This window comes from Elephas maximus, chromosome 19 (assembly GCF_024166365.1).
Source record: "Elephas maximus indicus isolate mEleMax1 chromosome 19, mEleMax1 primary haplotype, whole genome shotgun sequence".
In the NCBI taxonomy this organism is placed as follows: Eukaryota; Metazoa; Chordata; class Mammalia; order Proboscidea; family Elephantidae; genus Elephas; species Elephas maximus.
Window position 1 is genome coordinate 27,146,115 of NC_064837.1, and position 18,908 is coordinate 27,165,022.

The following is an 18,908-nucleotide window of genomic DNA, read 5'->3' on the forward strand; positions in this document are numbered from 1 at the left end:
AGGCCAGTTTTGCCAGTCCTATTTGTTGTTAGCTTAGGGCAAGCCTTCTCGCTCCTCTGGATTGCCACTGCTGCATCTCTAGGTCCAGACATGGCCATCTGGGTTCAGGTATCATTTGAATCTGCTTCCCAGGTTTATGGTCACATACGAATCAGAATTTCCAGGACCAGGCTAAAAGGAATTCCAGATGAAGAATGGCCTTTGTCAAGAATCTGGATTCTTGTCTGCGAGAGGAATGGTTCTTGTTAGAAGCGGAATTTTAGAGCTATTTTGCACCTTTACTGCCCGAGTCTTCAAATTGTATATGTTTAGAATGAAAAACATTTACATCAGAACGTCAGAGGCTGGCTGGAGGAGGAGCAGTTGCTTCCGTTTTAATATGACAGGCAAGCGGGCAAGTGGAAACCTCGGGCCACATCTGGCCAATCTCTGGTCACCAGCCGAGCCTGGCGACCCAAGGCCCCGTCCAGGTGTGGTGTGCGAAAGCCAGTCGCTGTTTGTGGAGGGCCCCAGGACTGCCCACGCCGCTCTGGCCTGGAGCTTGAAGGAGACCTACTGGGGCCGCGGGCGTTTACCTGGGACGGAGGAACGAAGGCCCGGGAGGCGAGGGCACTGCAACCGATGGGACCGTCCACTCGGACGGACGTGGCAGTCGGGCGGCCTCAGTAAAGGCTTCGTCTGTCCCCCTCGGGGCCTTCCTCCTCGCGCTCCCTAGCTTCTTTCCCGGGGATGAGAGTGTGAAATGGAAGAAGGCAGCTGGGACCTCCGCGCATGACTTGTCGCGCCGCCCGGGCGGCGGCCTCAGGCCGAGCGGGTCGCGTGTTGCCAGGGCGGGGACGCGACCGGGAGCGCCCCCGCAGCCCGCAGCTGCGGGCGCCGCGGCGGGAACAAAGGCAGCACGTGTCTGGGCGGGGCGCGGGCGGGGTCGGGCCTCGGCGCAGCTCCGCCCCGGCCCGGCGCCCCTCTCCTGCCCGAACCACGGCTGCGCTGGGGCCGGGCTCCCGCGGCGGGGCTGCTGTCGGGGCGGCGGGGTGCGGAGCGGCGGCGAGCAGCGCGGAGGGGGCGGGGCCCGAGGGGCGGGGCGGGGCCCGAAGGCGGGGCGGGCCCGAGGGGCGGGGCGGGCCCGAGGGGCGGGCGCGGGGCGGGGCGGGGCCGCGCCGCGTGTACCCGCTGTCGCCGCCGCTGCCGCCGCCCCCGCGCGAGACCCGTCCTGATGGAGCGCCGCGACTAGAGGCTCCTCCGGCTCCCGGCCGCGTCCCTACTCCCACCGCGCGCGGCTCGGGGGGAGGACAGCGGCGGCTGGGGCTCCCGGCAAGACCAGGCCGGTCCGGAGCCGGCGCGAGGGCCGGGCGCGCGGCCCCGAGAGGGAGGCCGCTGAGGTGCGCGCCGGGGGCGGGAGCGGGAGCGCGGCGGCGGCGGCGGCGAGGGCGGCCGGCGGGGGCGGGGCCGCGCGCCTGCAGAACCTTGGACAGAAGCTTCGGAGCCGCCGCTGCAGCCGAGCGCGAGCCCCGCCGAGCGCCGCCGAGCGCCGCCGAGCGCCGGGACCGCGGCGGCCGAGCCGCGGCGCGCATTGCGGAGGGCGCGGAGCGCAGGAGCCGCCGCCTGCCGGGTAAGCCTGCGCTTCGCGGCCGCCCGCTGCCCCCGGTACCCAGGGCCAGGGTCGGACCGAGCGGGGTCCCGAAGCGGGGGGTCCCTGGCCCCCTCTGCCGGCGCCACGGTCCCCTCCTGGCTGCGTATCGGGACCGCAGCGGCGTGGGGGGGGGGGGTGCTGCAGTGAGGGCGGCGGGGCTGCGGCGCGCGGGCGGGGGCGCGGAGCCCGGGGCAGGGCCCCCGCGCGGATCTGGGGTCTGGTCCGCCGGGGCGGCCGAGGCGGGGGCTTTGAGCGCGGCGCGGGGCCCCGCCTGCTGCTGAGACCATCTTGTTTTGCACGCAGATCTGAAGGGGCAGCACGCGTCCCGGGAGCGCCCCTGCCTCCGCCCCGGGACCACCGCGGGCTCGGTGAGCCGCTTCCTCCCTCCGGCGGGCAGGCTGGGCGCGCAGGGGCCCGGGCCCCCGCCCGGCGCGCAACGGCACCATGGGCACGGTGCTGTCCTTGTCCCCCAGCTACCGGAAGGCCACGCTGTTTGAGGATGGCACGGCCACAGTGGGCCACTACACGGCCGTACAGAACAGCAAGAACGCCAAGGACAAGAACCTGAAGCGGCACTCCATCATCTCCGTGCTGCCGTGGAAGAGGATCGTGGCCGTGTCGGCCAAAAAGAAGAACTCCAAGAAGGTGCAGCCCAACAGCAGCTACCAGAACAACATCACGCACCTCAACAATGAGAACCTGAAGAAGTCGCTGTCGTGCGCCAACCTGTCCACGTTCGCCCATCCCCCGCCGGCCCAGCCACCTGCACCCCCTGCCAGCCAGCTCTCAGGCTCCCAGACCGGGGTCTCTTCCTCTGTCAAGAAGGCCCAGCATCCTGCTGTCACCTCGGCAGGGACACCCAAACGGGTCATCGTTCAGGCGTCCACCAGCGAGCTGCTGCGCTGCCTGGGCGAGTTTCTCTGCCGCCGGTGCTACCGCCTGAAGCACCTGTCCCCCACGGACCCTGTGCTTTGGCTGCGCAGCGTGGACCGCTCTCTGCTTCTGCAGGGCTGGCAGGACCAGGGCTTCATCACGCCGGCCAACGTGGTCTTCCTCTACATGCTCTGCAGGGATGTTATCTCCTCCGAGGTGGGCTCGGATCACGAGCTCCAGGCCGTCTTGCTGACCTGCCTGTACCTCTCCTACTCCTACATGGGCAACGAGATCTCCTACCCGCTCAAGCCCTTCCTGGTGGAGAGCTGCAAGGAGGCCTTTTGGGACCGCTGCCTCTCGGTCATCAACCTCATGAGCTCCAAGATGCTCCAGATCAATGCCGACCCGCACTACTTCACACAGGTGTTCTCTGACCTGAAGAATGAGAGTGGCCAGGAGGACAAGAAAAGGCTTCTCCTGGGGCTTGATCGATGAGCCCTGTGGCCTGCATCATGGCTCAAGGATTCAGTTCATTTCTAAAAATTTATTATTAAACAAATCAGAGTTTTGTGTACAGTATGTGTCTAGCAAAAGCCACCAAGGGCATCACCCTTCCCACTTTTTCCCCCTGGGTTTTTTTTTCCAGCCCTGTCAAGAACTCTGGGCACTTCTGAACTCATGAACCTTTTGCAAAACCCAGAAGATGTATTCGGAGCAATTCAGCTCTTACTTTGGGGAACTCAAAGGACTGACCCAGCTCTGCCGCCTGTGCTCTCTTGGGAGCCAGGATGGGCGAACCTACTCGCTGCCCCCTGGATGGGGCCGGAGAGGGGCCTCCGGCCAGTGAGCCCAGGGAGGAATTGGGGTTTCTGGTTGCAGGCCCTGTTCTGGCTCCTGTTTTGGGTTGTTCATTCTCTGAGAGGCTGCTGGAGCCAGCCGGCCTGACTGAGCCATGTGTGGGGTTGAGGCCAGATTGCTGCTGCCCTGAAGCAGTATCTTCCATGGAGAAGTCTAGTCTAGCGCAGAGATTGTGCCCTGCGGTTTGACTGTGCATGGCCCCTGGTTTGCTCTTTTTTCTTTTTTAGGGAGAAGGGCTTTCCTTTAGTGGAGAAATGGAACTTGTCCTCTACCCCACCTCTCCACTGTTCCCAGCCAGGTTGATAGTGCTGGCTGATGAGCTGGTTTGACTCACTAAGTTCTTTCATGTTGGGTCCCAGCTAAAGGGGTGGGGTAAAGCTGGGGACAGCTCCTTTCCTGGGTGAATTACTCACTTGAATAATGCAGCTTAGTCACCGTATGGTGAGCTCTGTTAGCCGCAGGTGCCCGCTGGCCAGGGCTTGCTTTCTGGGTAGGTGGGGGGTGCCCTTCTACGGGCTAAGGCTACTTGCTGGCTGGTGCACATGGCATTGGTCCTGCAGAGCATAGGGGGAGGATTTCAGGGACCCCTGCCCCCACCCCTCTTAATTTAAAGCTGTTTCCAAATGGTTCAGTTTCTTCTGAAGATAAAGCCTTGGCCCTGAAGGCCCAGTAAGAGTGCTGGATCTTGGAGACAGTTGCAAGCTGGGAGTGTGACTCCTAGTTGCTTTTGAAGCCTGCTGATCTGACCACTGAGCATTGCAGCTGCTAGTTTTGGTTTCCACCTTTCCCCACTGGCTATAAAACGTGTGCTGTGTTACTCTATTGATTTTCTTTCTGGTTACCCCAGATTGGTGGCTTAGGACTTGGGGGAGAGCCGAGAGAAGGGAGCCAGTCTTTCTCCATGGCCTAGTGCTCCAGCTTTGGGGAACAAAGACCCACATGAAGACGCCACCACTGAGAATTGGCTCTTCCAGCCCCACTCATGGGGAGTGCTGGAGCATGGCTTGGGGGCAGAGAGTTTTACATAGGATTAGGGTCTCGGTGGCTGCCGGTTTCAGCATAAACACTACTGAAATTCACATAAAGGAAGAGAAAGCTGTGAAATTGAGGTCCTGGCTGGAGAGGTCTGGGGCAGAAGGTGATCCTGCCAGCCCGTGGTGTCCTCAGAGATGGGGACAAGGGCCTATGGGGCCGGCCGGCAAACATCTGCCCCAGCTCCACCGTGAGGCCCACCTGAGCCATTCCCAGGACTTCGATAATCCCATGCAGAGCTGGAGGGAACCTGACGGGACTGCAGTATGTCTCTTCTCTGCTGGAGTTGTCACATAGCCTGTCTGTTCAGATCCTGCTGCCAAGTGTGACTGAGGTGGGAGGCCTCTGGGGGCAGCTGGCCCCGGGCTGGCGTGGATGGGGGAGGTTTGGGGGCCAAGTCTTCAGAGGAGGGGTGCACGCAGTAGTCGCACGTCCGGCTGGCTGGACCTGGCCTGAGCCTGTGTGGCTAAAGTGGCATCCACGGGATTCCAGTTTTGTGTCTATCTCCTTCTCTCTCTCCGTATTTATTTTTTTTATTTTTTGGAGGAGGTGCAAATTGCAGGAGTGGTTAAGGACTACGGCAAACAACTCTCTAGTTCCGCCCTGTGGAGCCTGTCACGTCCTCTCCCTCCCCTTGCACTGGCGTCAGTATTGTGTAAAGGAACCACTCACCCACTTGAGTGTACAAGCAACGAGCCCACTGGACGTGCTGCTATGAGACTACTTTTAGAACAACAATAAAAGGAAAAGAAAAAACTAACCTACGAAAACTAAAGAACCTTCTTTATTCTTTAATTGTTGCTTTTACAGTGATATTGTGCATGCAAACCAGGAGCATTTTGTGTCTTAAGAAAAATAATCTTAGAACAGATGGCTGTGGAAACGACACCCACGCACAGAAGGAGTCACAGGAATAATAGTTCAGGACTTGGTTTCTCTCTTTTCCTTGTGAACCTGAAGGGTTGATATATTCTTTCCACGCAGTCATTAGGATTTAGTTTTGTTCCAACAGTTGTTAAACTTGCAATGAAAAGAAAATGTGCCATTTTTTTTCCCACTTGGAAGTATTCATAGCTGTATATTTGAGACTGCTGATTACACACGTGCGACGACGTATGTTGGTTTTTTTAGTGCAATTTCTTCTGTAGCTGTTCTTTGACCAAACTGTGGGTACTGTTAATATTAATTTATATTTGTCTCATTTTGTACGTATGTGTAGTGCGTTTGTGAGTATGTGTGGTTTATAATCTGACCAAGTCATGGAGCTCAGTTTGGCTGTAATTTAATTCCCCTTCCCTTATTTTTATTTATTTTTGTACTGTGCTGATTAAATAAAATGCACTGACCATCCATTACATAGATCTCTTTTGTGGGCTCATCATTTTCGGGCAGGCTGGGGGGCCCCTTTAAGAAATGATTCATGTGCTCAGAAGTAATTGGATTTGTGTCGTGGGGGGAGGGGAGAGGACAGGGTTGGGAGAAAGGGCCTAACACATTAAGGTGATTAAGGAAGAAGCAGAGGTTAGGTCAGTGCTGGTTAGCTGCTCACACATGGGTGGGGCAGGAGTTGCTTTGCAGAAGGCTCCCTTGGCTGATTGCTGGCTGGCTGGGATGTCCAGCCAAGAGGGTCAGGCACAGCATGGTTTGGAGAGGGTCCTGCAGGGGCACTCGGCCTCAGAACGCATATGTTGGGGCCTGGCCCTGAAGACTGTTGCCCCCGTGTGTCCCCAGGCCTGGCTCTGCTCGGGGCTCACTGCCCAGAGAGTCCCAGGCTGGCCTGAGTAGACCGTGTCCAGTTCGGCTCCTTGCAGGTTTTCGAGCGAAGGAAATCCAGCCCTCAGGCTTTCGGGTAAGCACCTGCTCCACCCCTAGACTTGTGGCCGGGGTGAGGCACTTCTACCATGAGGTCTGGCCACTAGCGGTCTGTGCCCTGTCCTGACTGCCAGCCACAGAAGCCCATTCATGCCCCCCTCCCACCTCAGGGACTAGAGTCCCTGTGGCCCGGAGCTGCCCCTGGGCACAAGCACCTTGGGAGAGCCAGGGGGCCTCTCTCAGGGTAGTTCCTTTGGTCTGAGTCAAGGAGACCATGACTATACATCCTTCTCCACCAGTGGCTCCAGGCCCTGCTAGTGCTGGGGGTGCCCTGTCAACCCTGAAGCTCCCCTCCCCACCCTGAGATCACGCTTTCCCCTGGTCTCATTCTCCTGCTACCTCCATCCCCCTCCCTAACCAACTGCCTGGGGAGAGGCTGACCTGACCAGCCTGCTTTCACTCAGGCTTCCTCTCCCCAAGGTGCTGCTGGGAATCTGGGCCTTTCCTTTATACAAACATGCATTTATTTCAATGAACATGTTCCCTGATACCAAACAATGAGCTTCCAAGGTCTAGAGGACAGGCCTCAAAATGGCAGAAGGAAGTGTTCGGATTTAACTCCCCTGCAGGCCCCTCCCCGCCTCCCTCCCACTGCTTTCTTCCTGCTCACTATTTCATATTTTTCTTCAAAAGCCTCCAGGGAACGATCTTCAATTTTACATTATTTGTGCTTAATTCTCCTTTTTATTCTCTAGGATAATAGTTGACTTTATATACCATGCTAAAATCCCATCATTATACGTCGACTTTTCAGTCACAGATAAGCAGAACACCTTTACAAATAAGATTTAATGTTTTATTGCTCTTGATGGTAAATCAAAATATGCTTTAGAAATAAAGTTAATTTAATGGAAAATAGGAATATATGCACCAAACCATAAAACTGCATTTAATTACATCACTTCATTGCATACAATCACCAGGTCCCCTTCCCTTTCTCCTCCACACCCTGGATCCGTTACCATGATTACCCCCTAAATTCCTGATCCCTCTTCAGTCACCACACACTGCAGCTGCTTGTAGTACATCATAAAAAAGTGCTTGTCGACAGTCCGGTCCTCTCACCCTCTGCTGGGAGGCCCTGGCGCGGAGGCCCTGAGGCCACAGGGAAAGGCCAGGAGGGGCTCCGAACCCCAAGCCCTCCTTTCCTCTCCAGCCTCTGAAAAGGCAACTCATTTGGCATGTTCTGTTTTGGTGTGTTTAAAACCTACATTTGCATGTGTCTAGCGTAAAGCAACAAGTTTGGGGAAATAAGTAGAAACAGAGGTAAAGTCCCAGTTAGATGGTTCCACTAGTATCTACAGGTCATTGGCAAAACTGTGACCACTGCTGAACAGGGCTGGTGGCACCTGGGACGGCGGGGACCAGGCTTAGAGAATGAGAATGAGTTCCCAAGGACAGGATGGCAGCAGGATTCTTTGTTGCAAACTGCACACAGCACAAACATTTGCAAGCACTGGGAAGCAGGGTTGGGAGGTGGTGGTGTGGGGTAGGCATGAGGCCAGGCTGCTGGGACCACCCTGGGGTCAGCCAGGTGACCGCACAGGCGCTGGGCCAGGCACAGGAGGCACACGTAGGCACTTGGTGTGTTTTGCTGGGTCAGGGTGGGAGGATGGGAGCATTGGGGAGGAGGAGACGGTAGGGGCAGCTTCTGTGGCAGGAGACGAAGAAAACTCTAGTATATGTCCCTCTTTCACATACTTGCAGGCTTCTCTTGATCCCCCTCACAAAACGGGGTGTCCCGAGACTCTCCTCCTTTAAGGCTCCTCGCTGGAGGCCTGGGCTGCTCAGAGGTTCACACCCGGGCTTGTTTCCCTGCCCAGGGGGAGGAGCCTGGTCTCAGGAAGGCCTCTGAAGCACGTGTGCTTTGTGCTGGGCAGAAAGTGGCAAGACGGTGGCACCCTCTGGGCGTGAGGTACGGGTGCCCGGCAGCCTGGGCCCCGGGCTTGGGTGGGGGTGGGGGGTGGGGGGGGCGTCCTGGCCTGGCCCGCAGTGCCAGGACCCCACATTGTCTTCCATCGCTCTCTTTCCCACCATTCCCGTGTGCTACGACCCTCTCGCCCTTATTACAGTTCTCAAAAAGGACTACAAAACACAGAGGTGTTAAACAAGGAAAGCTCCCCCTCACCCCTGCACCTCTACTTCCTCATTAGTATTCTCGACGCAGTGTGGTTACAGCAGAGACGGTATCTGATTAGCAGCCCTGGAAACTGCAAAAATCAGTGTAAGACAACCATGCAGGCGGGCTGCGGCTAAGTAAGATGATCCTCACTGCATCCCACACGTTTGCTCCCTAAGAGGAGGCCAGAGGCCCAGGCTGGGGGGCTGTGGACTGGGGAGAGTCTCCTGGGGCAGGGTCTGGGGAAGTTGGACTCCCAGCTAGGTGGGGCTGAGGGGCTGGGCTCCACAGGTGAACCTGCTCACCTGGTGGCCTTGGCTGGCGGCTCCAGATGGGGGAGTCTGCTGCAGAGCCCTGAGAAGAGGCTCTCTGAGCCAGCCACAGTGGCTGAGCCCTGCGGGAGGAGGTGCAGGGCTGGGCTCCTCTCTACCCAATCTCCCCAAGCCCCCTTTTAAGGGATCCCACCTTTGGCTGAGGAAACTGCATCCCGGCCCCCCGCCCCCGCCATTCCTTTCCAGGAGTCAGCAGCTGGCCATTGGTTCGAGGTGCACTGACGTGACTTGGCCATTCAAGGGAGGCCTTCGTTGACTAAAGGCATCATCTCTTTGCTCCTGAGGTGTGGACATCAGCCTGGGAGTCTGCGGCAGGGCACTTGGGTCTTTGGTTTCTTGAGTGGGGACAGTGGTCAGTCAAGACAGAGGAAGATGAAGACCCAGAAAGCCAGAAAGGAAACCTACAGAGGGAGGGGCCTTCAGGAAGGCAGAGAGGGGCCCCTCCTCAAGCGTGGACTTGAAGAACTGATTACTAGTGGAGCGTTAGCAGGGGATTCAGCAGTTAGACTGGAACCTGGGTGTTGAGCAAGCTGAATGGTCCCGGGGGTGGGCAAGGGCTGCTGCCCACGGCCAGCGGCGCCCAGGCTCCACCGCCTCCTGCTCCGTGCAAGGCCCCCACCGGTGCGGGCACTTAGTTCCCTGGCACGCTGAGGATGAAGCCCGAGCGGTTCTTGGTGAAGTCGGGCTGGGGCTGGTTGAGCCGTGTCTCCACAGAAACGGTGCACTTTTTGCCATGCAGGCTGCACTGCACAGGGTTGGTGACGTTGACTTGAAGGTGGCGCTTCTCACTGGAAGAACCAAACAGAGAGATAGGCCAGGCAGGCAGTTAGCAGGAAGCTTGAGAACGAGGTGGATTTCCCTGGTAGCCCCTGAGGCCCCCACCCTTTACCAAGCCCCCACGGTTGCTGGGTTGTGGCTTCACCCTGCTGTCTTCACAGGTCCCCCAGGCGACATGGGCCCAGGTGGTGTCCAAGGAGGGCTTGGAAGAGCCCAGAGAGGGGGCGAGGGGTAGGAAAGGCTGGTGCCGGGCTGCAGCCTCAGCTAGAAGCCACTTGGGGCTTCATCAGCAAAGCAGAGGTCCTGGGATCCTTGCGCCAGACCTTCTGTTTCAGCTTCAGAGAACAGCACTGTGTTGACCTGGTCCAGACCTGGGAGATGTGGTTTGAACATAAACCACCAGGTCTTTGGCTGAAGCTGAGGCCAGTCACTTGACTTTTAGATGTCAGAGGGTGGATGTCACCAGGCCAGGGGTGGGATGGGTGGGTGTTCTCATTCATGACTGAGAATCGATTGGTCATCTTTGATTGCAACAGGGAGCCCTGTGAGGCTCTCCATCCAGGGATAAATGCAGAGTCCTCCTCCCTGTTGCCGCTATACACTTCCTGAACAGAAATGGCTTCTTGCAGGATTCCTGGCCAGTTCACCCCTGCTGGTCATGAGGTCCAGCTGCCAAAATCAGGTCTGACTCCAATTCCCCCAAGGCCTGTGTTGTTGCCTCTAGGCTCTGCCACATAGCACCACCCACCACTCTGGCCGCTGTGGGACAGGGAAGGGTCAGCGGTGCTTCCATTTTCAAATCCCCTTTAAGCTCTGTGCAATGGGAACTCACATTTTCCTGCCCTGGGAGCCACGTGTCTCCTGCTGGCCAGAGGGAGGACTGGGTGGCGTGGCTGTGCTGTGCCTGTTCAGAGTATAAATAGAGCCTCTTCCTTCGCTCCTCACACCCACACTGAATACTGCTTATTATTTTAAAAGGTGCGAAACTTGTCGAAATAGGCTGGCACCTAACATTTGCTCGCACACACCAGCACAATTCCACACTGCACCTTGGTTATGCCTTGTCAGCCTTCTTTGAGGTGGGAGGGCAGAAAGAGAGGAGGAAGGCTGGCCTAGAAGCCTCCATTTTGGACGGGCTGGTTGTACACCACATGCCTAAAGTCCCTTCATTACTCTCAGGGTGGCATTTGGGTGGGGATAGGCTGGGGCCCCCTTAAGAGCGCTCCTGGTCTCACAAATCTCACTCTTTGTGTTGAACAGCAGGTGTTGAGCTGTGGTGATGACCCTGGGAGGGGTAAGGCTAAGGCTGGGGCCCCAGGATCAGTGGGCCAACCAGAATGTGAGGAGCTGGCTCGGAAGGTACCAATTCTGAGGCTCCTTTTCCACACCCTGGCAGGCCAGCACCCCTGTGGGTGGCACCCACTGCCAAGGGGCCCATGTGCTGAGAACCATGGCCTCGCCCAAGCTGCCCACCCAGGGCAGGCTGTCCAGGGAGGCTGAGGAGCACGTCCCACAAGAGGCCCAGAAGTTTGGGAGGTAACGGGAAGCGCTGTTAGGTGCTCTCCTGACAGCCAGGGCCCACTTGCTTTCTCATTAGACATCATCAGAGGTGGAAAATGGACAAAGGAAAAGACACGTGGTTATCACTGGTAGGCTTACGTATCTAAGCCTTAATGTCTTGCCAGCTGCAGCTAAAACCTTGGCTTTGACCGCTATTTTTAACCAGACTTGGACATAAAAATAGAAGAGCCATCAGAGGCAGTGACTCAGGCGCTTCTCCATCCTGCTTGGAGCTGGCCGGCCCTGCAGGGTTGATACCAGGCCCGGACTTCGGGTTCTGGGTGGGGACCCTGTGGCCTCGGTCTCACCTGCCCACCTGCCTTCAGCTGGAGACACCACCAGGCCTTGCTTCCCTCCGCAGAGCCTGCGCCTACCGCCGACTCCTGAGCTGGGGCACCCCCCTGCCTCCCTCATCCACCTGGCACAGCCTGTGGTCCCTACCTGCCGGAGTCAGTCCACCTCCTCGGACACTGGCTGGCCCTCACCACCCTCTCCTCGTGGGCGTGTCTTTCTGAGTCCACGCCCTCAGGGCGGGCCCTCCTCCCACCTCTTGGATCCGCCCTTTCTGGTGGGGCCTGGGCCTGGAGTTTGCACGAAGTCAGTACCGTCTTACCAGAAGGGCTCTACAAGGGCCATATTCCAAGTCCGCTTGAAAAAGCGGAGAGAGAAAGATACAACGTGGGACATGCTACTTTCATCAGGGTCCTCCTGACCAAGACCCCTCCCCAGGCGCCGAGCTGGCTTGGGCTGGCCCCGGGCTCAGACATGCGCTGTCTCCAGGGCAGTCCAGCCAGGAATTCACCCACCATGACACTGCCCTTCCCTCCTTCTGGGTTCTCTCTAGTGTCTGCTCTGCAGACTTAATGCAGGGGTTTAGGCTGGTCGAAAAGTGGAGGAGCAAAAAACTTACAAAATGGCATCCCAGGGTGACAACGGCGCCACTGCACCTTGAAAACGGGCCCTTGGGGACTGCAGGATAAACACAAGCGGAGAACCACTGCAGATCCTCCTCTCCAACCTGGGCTGGGCTAAGGGCATCCTTTCATTTTTAACCCAGTCACTAAGGGTGGAGTAAATACTGGCTGGAGGAGGGAGTAGGAAGCAGGAAATGGTCGTGGGGCTCAGGGAGTAGTACCCAGCAGAGAAGAAAACAGAACCATGTTTCTGGACAATGCAAGAAGGTAGCACAGAAGCAAATCCATTCACATTCTGAGGCTGGCCCCTCTCCCCAGACGAGGCCACCGCTCTACTAAAGCAAAAGGTTCGCCTTTGATGGCACGTGCGTGACACGGGGCAAGCAGAGGAGCTGGGCGGTTGGGTTCTTCTACACAGTGGACAGAGAGATGCTCTGGGTCCTTTTCTACCCCTGCTGTGGCCAGTCCCCCCAGGTTGCTCAGTCCCCTCCCAGTGGTCCCACACACTGTCCTCCCCTCCCTCCGTCCCCTAGGCAATGCTGGGTCTCCACCATTCCACACCATAGGCACAGCCCAGGGCTGGCTGGGAGTGATGGTCCCTACCTGTCCTCCTCTGAGTGTTGAGGAGCCACCACAGCTCAGCAGGCGAGCAGGGCAGGTGGCAGAATCTCAGTGTGCAGGATGCTTCCCTTGCTGCCAGCCCTCCCCGGCCATGGTTCTGCTGCCGGCCCTCCCTGCTGGATTCTGGATTGTGGTCTGCAGCAAACCTCTACTTCGTCTTTGAACAACGCCCTCCAGTGAGTGAGAAAGAGGTACTTTAGGAAAGCAAAGGCAGCCTGTAGAGGTGGTCCCCCTGTACTCCTGGGATTTCGGCTCGGCCCTCTCCAGGCCCACCTGAGATCTGTCCTGATTCCTTTGAGGTCTGAGTACAAGAGGGCAGGCCTTAGGGCTGGAGGGTCTGGATTCTTGTCCTGGCTTTGTAACTGTGTACAAGTCACTTAAACTTCCATGAGTCTATTTCGACTGTCAAATGGGCATATTAAACGTGTTCTTTGCCCACTTTACAGGTGAAGGTAAATGGAATGAATGACTTCATCCATCCATGTTCTAGTCATGTGCCCCTCTGAGTACTTCTGGAGAGCTAGCTCCACACCAGGCACTGCCCAGGCACTGAAAATAGAGACAATGAAGTTGTTGCCCAAGAGAGGGATTTTCTCCTGAGCCATAGCCAGCTCCCTGTCCTCATGGGGCTTCCAGTCAGTGGGCGATGCCCATGGGGGCACTTTGAAAATGGTGAAGTGCTGTGTGTGTGATGGACACACTGCTTCACAGAAGAAATTTTCACTCCTTCTCAGGCAAGTGCTAAGAACCACCAAAAGTGATGGTTCAGGACAGCTACTGTTACTGAACCTGTTATGTTCTTTACACATTTTAGCACAGTTTATAAAATCTAATGAATGTTTCTGTTTGGCATACTCCCTTTCTGAATGTCTTACATCCTGGGGGGTGGCTTCTAACCTGGATTTAAATTCTACAAGTTTTATGGAACACCATGCCCTATGTGTTGGTCTCTACTTCTAGAATGCTGGTTCCTGAGGGCAGGGGCGGGGGGCCTGCAGGGGGTTTGTGCACAGCACCCTACACAGCATCCCTGATTCCAGGATTGCTGGGTCAGCTGACTTGCAGGCCTCAGGTTTATTTGCTTTGCAAACTGCTTGTTCCCAGCAACAAGACTTTATCAACTTCAATTATTCTCTGTGGCCGCATAAATGAGGACGGCAATGGAACGACTGGTCAAGATCCTGTTAGGGCTGGAACATGCTCAATGCATGAAGTTCCTTCCAAAGGGAAAGTGGCCAGCCAGCCTGTAAAGCAGGAGGGTTGCCCTGGGAGGCCCTGCTCCTTATCAGAGAGATATCTTCGATTGCCACCTTACAATGAGTGCATGCCTGGGCTCCTGCTCCATCCCTGGCCCAGTCCTGAGTGGCTCTGCCCTGGTTCCTAGCCTGTCTGGGTGGGGTTGTCATGGGGTTTGGGCAGAGAGAGAGGGGGTTGAGTGGCTACATGTACGGCGTGCATAACAGAACAAGAGAGCAGGAAGAAGAACCAGCCTCTGGTCTGAAGAGTTAGGCAAAGCAATGTCTCGGCTGGAGGCGCCCGCACACTGCCACTGACAGACAGCATGGTCAGAAAATACAGATTGAGCTTGATGGCTCCTCAGACAGAGAATTACCATGTGACCTCCACAATGCCACTCCTGGGTATCCACCACAAAAAACTGAAAACAGGGATTCAAAAACAGCTTGTATAAGACTGAACGAATAACAGTACTATCTACAATAGCCAGAAGATGGAAACGACCCAACTGTCCATCAACTCATGAATGGATAAACAAAATATGGTATATCCATTCATTAGAATATTATTCAGCCATAAAAGCAATGAAGTCTTGATACCTGATAAACATGGGTCAACCCTGAAAACATGATGTTGAGGGAAAGAAGCCAGTTACAAGGGGCCACATATTACATGATTCCATTTATATGAAATATTCAGAACAGGCAAAGCCATAGACACAGAAAGCAGATTAGTGGTTGCCAGGGGCTGGGGGAATGGGAAATGGGGAGTGGCTGCTTAATGGGCACAGGGTTTCCTTTTGGGGTGATGAAAACCTGGAACTAGACAGTGTTGATGGTACATTATGAATGTGCTGAGTTCCACAAACGGTAAGGTGTATGCTTTTGTGTATTTTACCACAATAAGAGAAAATATAGATTGACCTAAAGGTGAGGATGGCACAGGATCTGGCAGTGTTTCATTCTGGTGTACATAGGGTTGCTATGAGTTGGAACCAACTTGATAGCACCTAACAACAAAGGAAAAATAAGAACTTGCCCTCAAAAACCATGTGTCATGGATTGAATTATGTCCTCCCAAAAATGTGTGTACCAACTTGTTTAGGCCATGATTCCCAGTATTGTGTAGTTGTCCTCCATTTTGTGATTATAATTTTATGTTAAGAGGATGAGGGTGGGATTGTAACACCACCCTTACTCAGGTCACCTCCCTGATCCAATGTAAAGGGAGTTTCCCTGGGGTGTGGCCTGCACTGCCTTTTATCTCTTAAGAGATAAAAGGAAAGGGAAGCAAGTGGAGAGTTGGGGACCTCATACCACCAAGAAAGCAGCACCAGGAGCAGAGCACGTCCTTTGGACACGGGGTCTCTGTGCCTGAGAAGCTCCTCAACCAGGGGAAGATTGAGGACAAGGACCTTCCTTCAGAGCTGACAGAGAAAGTCTTCCCCTGGAGCCGACGCCCTGAAGTTGGACTTGTAACCTACTAGACTGTGAGGAAATAAATTTCTCTTTGTTAAAGCCATCCACTTGTGGTATGTCTGTTATGGCAGCACTAGATAACTAAGACACCATGTTTTCTTTCCCACTTCAGGTTCAACCACCATGATTTAGGACCAGCATAGGGCTCCTGTGTCTATTCTGGAGCTGTAGCTGTGGCAGGGCCTCGGCGGCTGGCAGAGTGGACATTCCCAGGATGAGAGACTTTTTTTTCCCTCTTGCTTGAGTTTCACCATATTTTAGCAATCTTTTTAAAGCCAGAGTCTTTTTCTTATTTTTTAACAAAAAGAAAGCAGATTTTGTAGATGGAGGCAGGGTCTCTCCCTCTGATGGCACGCCAAACCAAGCGACAGCTGCTGGCGGCGGTTGGCTGCATGGGGGAGGGTGGTTTTTTTTCTCCCCATCTTCTGTTACAGGATTTAATGGCTCAGCAAACTGTGGAATTCCGGGACTTTCAACTTGTTTCATCTGTTACAAACCATCACTGCCGGCAAATGGCCTTTATCAAATTACTTTCGTTCATTTTTCATTTAGACTCCTGTCTTGTGCTCTTAGAGGAATCCGTGGGTGAATTCAAGACTCGATCAATGTGAGGGACCAACGGAGTCCCCGTCGTGTCCTGTACTTGCAGACCCTGCACACAGTGGGCAAACATGGGGAGCTGCCTCAGCCCAGAAAGTATCCCCTCCTTCAGGCCTCTGGTCAGCCAGGCTCTCAATGGAAGCCAGCCCAGAAGGTGTGTCCCAGGAGGTCCCAAGTAGTCCTGGTTTGGCTGAGGTGAGGGGCTCAGATCAGTGGCCTGCCCTAAACAAGTCAGACAGAGGACTTGAAGAAACCTGAAGAAACAGAATAAACTACCTTCTCTTCTTGATGGTCTTCCCTACTGGCATGGTGGAGATCCTGGTTGTAGTAAATGCACTTCAAAGGGGAAACAGAATGGAAGTAAGGTAAAGTGCAGGAAGGAATTAATGTACATGTGTAGCTAGTTGAAAGCATTCTTCGGAAGTTCAACATAGAATTGTCATACGATCCAGCAATGCCACTTCTAGGTATATACTCAAAAGAACTGAAAGCAGAAACACAGACACATGCACACCAATGTTCACTGCAGCATTATTCACCGCAGTCAAGAGGGTGGAAACAAGTGTCCATCAACAGATGAATGAATAAACAAAATGTGCTATATACACACAATGGAATATTATTCAGCCAGAAAGAGAAATGAAGTCCTGATACAAGCTACCATATGGATAAACCTTGAAAACATGCTGAATGAAATGAGTCAGTCACAAAAGGACAAACATTATGATTCCACTTATATGAAATACTTAGAAGAGGCAAGTGTATAGAGATGGAAGTTACCAGGGGTGGGTAAGGAAACCCTGGTGGGGTAGTGGTTAAGAGCTATGGCTGCTAACCAAAAGGCAGGCAGTTCAAATCCACCAGGTGCTCCTTGGAAACTCTATGGGCAGTTCTACTCTGTCCTATAGGGTCACTATGAGTCAGATTCGACTCGACGGCAATGAGTTGAGATGAGAGGGGTGGGCGAGGGGGAGGGGGAAAGGAAGACTCATTGCTTTTGGGACACTGAGTTTCTGTTAAGGATGACGGAAGAATCTGGAAACGGATAATGGATGCACAACATGATGAACACAATGTCACTGAATTGTATACGTGAAGAATGTTGAAATGGCAAATATTTTGTTACACATATATTTACCACAATTGAAAAAAGAGAGAGAGAGAAAAGTATTCTTTGGGGGTTATGGCAAGGAGTTCCTGCAAATATTGCGAGGCTAACCTAAGGTCCTCTTGTGTTTGGTCACAGGATGTGGTGGGAGGAACCTCACTTTGCACTAAGCACGACAGGTAGTAAATAAATGCTCTCCAGAATGAAGACAAATGAACTAAGTGTTCCATGACCAGCCCCAGAGTCTGTCCTGCAGGCAGCCCTGGGTGTCCCTGGGACACACGTGCAGCTGGCTCTCTGGCTCACCCTGAGGACGGTGGCTCCTGGTTGGCACGGTGAGTCCATGTCTGCAGCTGTTTACTGTGTTTCACTTCCTCTGAGAAGCAAGGCCCTCTTCTGATGTCAAACCACAGAGCGCGTCTCTTTCAAAATCCTGCTTTAAGAAATGCTGCTTCTGTTTTTGTTGGGGTCAAATGAGCACTTTTACCAAAAAAACCACTTCAAACACCAGACTGCCTCAGAGGCCATGCACTCCTGAGTGGTACCAAGGCACCTCCTAGGCTACTGAGTCCTCTTCGGGTTTGCAGCTGGTGAGGGATGGGGGACAAGCTATTTTTATTCAGAAAATAAAAATTCTTTTTCTTTTTTTTCCCCACCACTGAAAAGGCGAGGTCATGTCTGGGGCGTCCTGAGGCCCCACTGGGCCTGGCTTCTGCCTCCACAGCACTGAACTGATCTGGCTGTCAGATCCAGGGGCAAGGGCAGTGCTCACCCTATGGTAGCACCTGACTTTCCTCCTGGCCTGGTGGCCTGCCCCCACAGCTCTCTCCTTGCCCCAAACCCATCACTCACTTCTCTGCCTATTGCCAGCCCTCCTTAGCTAGTTGCTGAGCACCTACGAGGCTCTAGAGAAAGAGGACACAGAACAAGTGGGACACTGGCCCTGAGCTCAAACACATATATTCTAGACAGGGACACACTGCAGGAAGCCCAGGATGCACAGAGCACAGCGTTGGCCCCCCAGCCTCAGGTGCTTTGATGGGCTTTCCAAAGAAGGGCCCAGACTGACACCTCAAGGATAAGTAGGTGGAAAGGGATAATGGCGATAGTTGAACAACATGATGGATATAATTAATGACACTGAACTATACATGTAAAAAATGTTAAAATGGCAAATGTTTTGTTATATACATATTTATCACAATAAAAGAAAAAGGCTCTTCTTAGGGAAAAAAAGAATAAGTAGGAATCCTGCAGAAGTAGTTTTTGTTTCTTACGCCTTAAATTTTATCTTTAGCCCTTTTTCTTTTCACTGTATGTGTCACCCACAGTGGTGTCCCTGCCCTATGTTCAGTGACCGGCAATTATCCAATCAGAGTTTCCTAGCATGAGATCCAAACACATATCCTACTAGACAAATCCCCTGAATGTTCCATAGACATCTGAGTCTTTGTGTGTCCCAAACTGAGCTCATCCTATTGGCCCCTTCTTCAAAATTGCTTTGCTTCTCTGGTCGGGCCTGTCTCAGTGTGTGGTGTCACCATCTACCCCATCACCGAGGTCAGAAAGCCAGCTGTCAACTCAGGCCGCTTCGCTTCCTTTCCCTCCACTGTCCACATCAAATCACCAAGTTCTATTGATTCCTCTTCTGAAATCTCTCTCCATTGCCACTGCCTCATCCCTTTTCCCTGGCCTCCTAACTGATGTCTCTGCCTCCAGTCTGCCCCACGCCCCACTTCAAACACATCCTCCACGTTGTCATCAAAGAGATCTTTTAAAGGTACAAAAATATCATGTCACTCCCCTGCTAAAATCCTTTCAGTCGTTCCCCAGAGCTTTCGAGAATATCTGCCCCCACCCCCACTGCCAGGATGCTCTGGGTATTCTCTGGGTCCCTC

At 54.3% G+C, this 18,908-nt stretch overlaps 2 protein-coding genes across 2 annotated transcripts in view; one reads left to right on the top strand and one right to left on the bottom strand.

Annotated features, from left to right (window-relative positions):
- The first annotated feature begins 1,535 nt into the window (after positions 1–1,535).
- CDK5R1 (cyclin dependent kinase 5 regulatory subunit 1) lies at positions 1,536–5,738 on the top strand. Its single transcript, XM_049861200.1, has 2 exons — positions 1,536–1,609; positions 1,934–5,738. The coding sequence occupies exon 2, from the start codon at positions 2,075–2,077 to the stop codon at positions 2,996–2,998; it is 924 nt and encodes a 307-aa protein (XP_049717157.1). The 5' UTR covers positions 1,536–1,609; positions 1,934–2,074; the 3' UTR covers positions 2,999–5,738.
- A 1,331-nt stretch (positions 5,739–7,069) lies between these two features.
- The window catches only part of MYO1D (myosin ID), a 348,885-nt gene continuing 337,046 nt past the window's right edge, over positions 7,070–18,908 (bottom strand). The window contains exon 22 of the mRNA XM_049861252.1: positions 7,070–9,504. Coding sequence (XP_049717209.1) covers positions 9,348–9,504 — 157 coding nt within the window. The 3' untranslated portion in view covers positions 7,070–9,347. The remainder of the gene's footprint in view (positions 9,505–18,908) is intronic.

Coding starts and splice junctions, on each gene's coding strand:
- CDK5R1 (XM_049861200.1), top strand. CDS start 2,075: ATGGGCACGGTGCTGTCCTTGTCCCCCAGCTACCGGAAGGCCACGCTG.